This window comes from Chenopodium quinoa, unplaced genomic scaffold (assembly GCF_001683475.1).
Source record: "Chenopodium quinoa cultivar QQ74 unplaced genomic scaffold, ASM168347v1, whole genome shotgun sequence".
NCBI classification, from domain to species: Eukaryota; Viridiplantae; Streptophyta; class Magnoliopsida; order Caryophyllales; family Amaranthaceae; genus Chenopodium; species Chenopodium quinoa.
In genome coordinates, this window is record NW_018744821.1 from 504,734 (window position 1) to 508,094 (window position 3,361).

The window sequence follows — 3,361 nt, forward strand, 5'->3', positions numbered from 1 at the left end:
TGAAAAGTGAGAAAAATGGAGGAGAGAGAAACTGAGAAATGCAGAAAAAAACACAACAATGGAGGAGAGAGAAAACATACCAATGGAAGAGAAAGAAAATGCAACAATGCAGGAGAGAGAAAATGCACCAATGGAAAAGTGAGAAAACGCAACAATGCAGGAGAGAGAAAACGCAACAATGTAGGAGAGAGAAAACGTAACAACACAGGAAAGGAAAATTTTGATTACCTTAGGGATTCGATCAATACAATCATCAATGGAGGATTTATTAGAAAACTTCAATTCATCAAATTGCAGTAATTTGATCCACGATTTTCTACAACAACAGAGGAAAATTCAAACACCATTGTTAGGTGATTTCGACGTAAATCGCATAATAATAGAAGATGAAACAAAGAATTTGGTTGAAGATAACATCAAAACTACTTGAATTGATGATGAACACAGAGAAGCAATTGATTTGAACGAGGATAGAGAAAGTATAAACACGAATCAGGACAATGTAGAAGAAAATCAAGTGGTTCCTCGTAAATCAATTGATTCAAATTCAGCACAAACATCCAAATCAAATCAAACTGAGGGTAATTTCGATACAATCAACCTTGGAATGAAACTGAATTTTTGAAGTTAATTTGCTAAAATGTTGAAGTTAATGTTGAAGTTACCTTGTTTAATACATAAAGCGGCACTACAAAATTAAGTCAATATAGCATACTAAAATTTATTGCTATTCACCAAAAATTCGTTGCTAAATCTATTTAGTAATGGGTGGGAAATGAAAATCTGTTGTTTCTAAAATGCTTATTGCCATGGGATTTTGGCTATCACTTTTAAAGCAATTTTGTTGCAATATTGCATTAATTTAAATAAAGTTTCCATGATGGCAGCTGCTTTTGGTGCATTTGTTGCCAACTTTGGCAACATTACCATTAGTTGTTGCTAAAATTAGCAACAAATTATTAATGTTAGTTCCTAAAATAGAAACAAATTATTAATATTGGTTCCTAAAAATAGCAAAAAAATATTAAAGTTGGCTCATAAAAATAGTAACAAATCATAAATATTGGTTACTATAAACACTACGAGACAAAAACCCAATCCCAATTATCAATTTAGTTCAACCCGATCACGACCTTTACCAATCTGAAATCTCACTCAAGTCAGGTCAACTTAGCTTGACTTTCCATGTAAGGCTCTTTGAATCCCCAGTCTCAAGAATCATAGTTGGTAGGATTCGAACTTGTGACCTCAAAGTCACATGGTGAATCTCTTACAAACAATACTAAATACTATTTGTTTCTTTCTATGCATATAATATAATTTATAAAAAGTGAACGAAATATTGGAGACGAAATTGAAAAATTTGTCTTTAAATTAGGGACAAAATCAAAAATCCGTCTCTAAATTAAAGACGAAATTGTAATCAGTCTCTATTTGATGTCATTATATCAACAAATAATAAGAAGAGTGTCTTCAAATAATTTTATACGTAATAGCAAAAAGTGGTCTACATATAAATTAACAACAAAATGTAACACTCAATGGTAACAAATAAAAAAATACGTTATCATATAGCAACAATAGTTTAGACGACTTGTTTTTAATGGCAACAATTCAAAAATTCACTGCCTTTGTTTGTTTCTAAATGCTCAATACAAATAAAATATTTGTTGCCATGTTTTTTAACTATATGACAACAAGAGAAAAATATGATGCCATCTAGTAACAACTCGTAAGACAATTTGTTTTAAACAACAACAAATAAAAAACATGTAGCCATTAATTATTAAATAACAAAAACATAAAATGTCGCTTCTAATTAGGAAATGAAAAAAATTATATTCGTTGCTATTTAGCAACGTTTCAAAAATCTGTTGCCAAACTCAGTTTCTAAAAAACTTTTGTAGTGTTAAGTGACCCCTTTTACAGCATAAAGTGACCCTTTTTTATTGCATAAAGTGACTCTTTTTGATGCATAAAGTAACAGTAATAAGTTACACATTTTAGTTTGAAAAGTTACCCTGTTTAATACATAAAGTTACCCTTTTTACTGCATAAAGTGACCCTTTTTAATGCATAAAGTGACCCTCTAATTTTTAATGTAGGCGCTTCCAAATACAAGGCATAGACTTTATATTTGGTATTTGGAACAAAATGCAATAACCAGATATGGGTCTCTAAAAGAAGACAAAGAGTTTAAGTATGCATTCAACCAGTGCTTAAAGTGGTGTGTGACATAACGGAAATTTGAAGAAAAGTGGCAGGCCATGATGCTGAAATATAACTTGACAGCACACTCTTGGTACAAAAGAGTGTACGGATTGAAAGAAAAATGGTGTCCTACCCTTAGTAGAGATTTCTTTTCAGCAGGAATCTTATCATCACAAAGGAGTGAAAGCACTAACCATGCTATAGGATTCAAAGCAAGTAAAGCAACTACATTGACAGAATTCTATACCATATTCAAGAAGACAACAAATCGTTGGAGAAGCAAAGAGAAACATGATGAATTTACCTGTAGCAAGTCAATAGCATTCACTTCATCGCCACTATCTAGAATGCTAAAGCATGATGCTCTGGTAAAGAGTTCACTCAAAAGTTCATATATAACACAAAACATATAACAGCTTAAATCTAGCTCATGATTTTTGTGGACAGGTATTCACTTTGTCACTCTTCCAAAACTTTGAAAAGGAGTTTGGATACTCTATGGCAACAACCTCTCAAATGATAGGGACAACTGAAGAATGCTTACTTTATAAAGTATCTCTAGAAGACAAGCCATGGTCTGCACATTAAGTAAACTATATACAAGAGAGCTAAAGTGTATGGTGTACTTGCAAAATTTTTGAAGCATCTGAATGGTTATGTTATCATTGCATCAAAATTCTACATCACCTACATTTAGTAACAAGAATACCAGAGAAGTATATTACCAAAAGATGGAATAAGTTTGCAAAAACAGAGACATGGAATAGGTTGAAGAGTCAGGATCCTACACAGCCATATATACCATGGAGGCAAACAATGATGAGGAAATACTACAATCTAATCTAAAAGACTCAAGAAAATGAAGCGACAAGAGCATTTATGGAAGACAACTTTAGAAATGGTCTAAAAATGATGGAAGACTTAATTGCTACTGCTGCTCAGAGAGTAGAAGGTGCAGAAGCTTCTTCTAACAATCTTGATGTGGCAGACATCACTCAGATCAATGATGTGTCTTTGGCATCCAATACAAGCACAAGTGTACCAATAATAATTGATCCTAAAAGAGATGTAACAAAAGGAAGAAGCAAGAGAGCAAAAGGATGACTTGAAAAAAGCAAGAGAAAAAGAAAACCATCACTACCACCTCCAG

General features: G+C 32.5%; 1 protein-coding gene across 1 annotated transcript; it reads left to right on the forward strand.

Moving 5' to 3' along the window:
- Positions 1 to 2,267: 2,267 nt before the first annotated feature.
- On the forward strand, positions 2,268 to 2,799 carry LOC110704104 (protein FAR1-RELATED SEQUENCE 5-like). The gene is made up of 2 exons (XM_021881881.1): positions 2,268 to 2,579; positions 2,659 to 2,799. The coding sequence occupies exons 1-2, from the start codon at positions 2,268 to 2,270 to the stop codon at positions 2,797 to 2,799; spliced, it is 453 nt and encodes a 150-aa protein (XP_021737573.1).
- Positions 2,800 to 3,361: the final 562 nt, after the last annotated feature.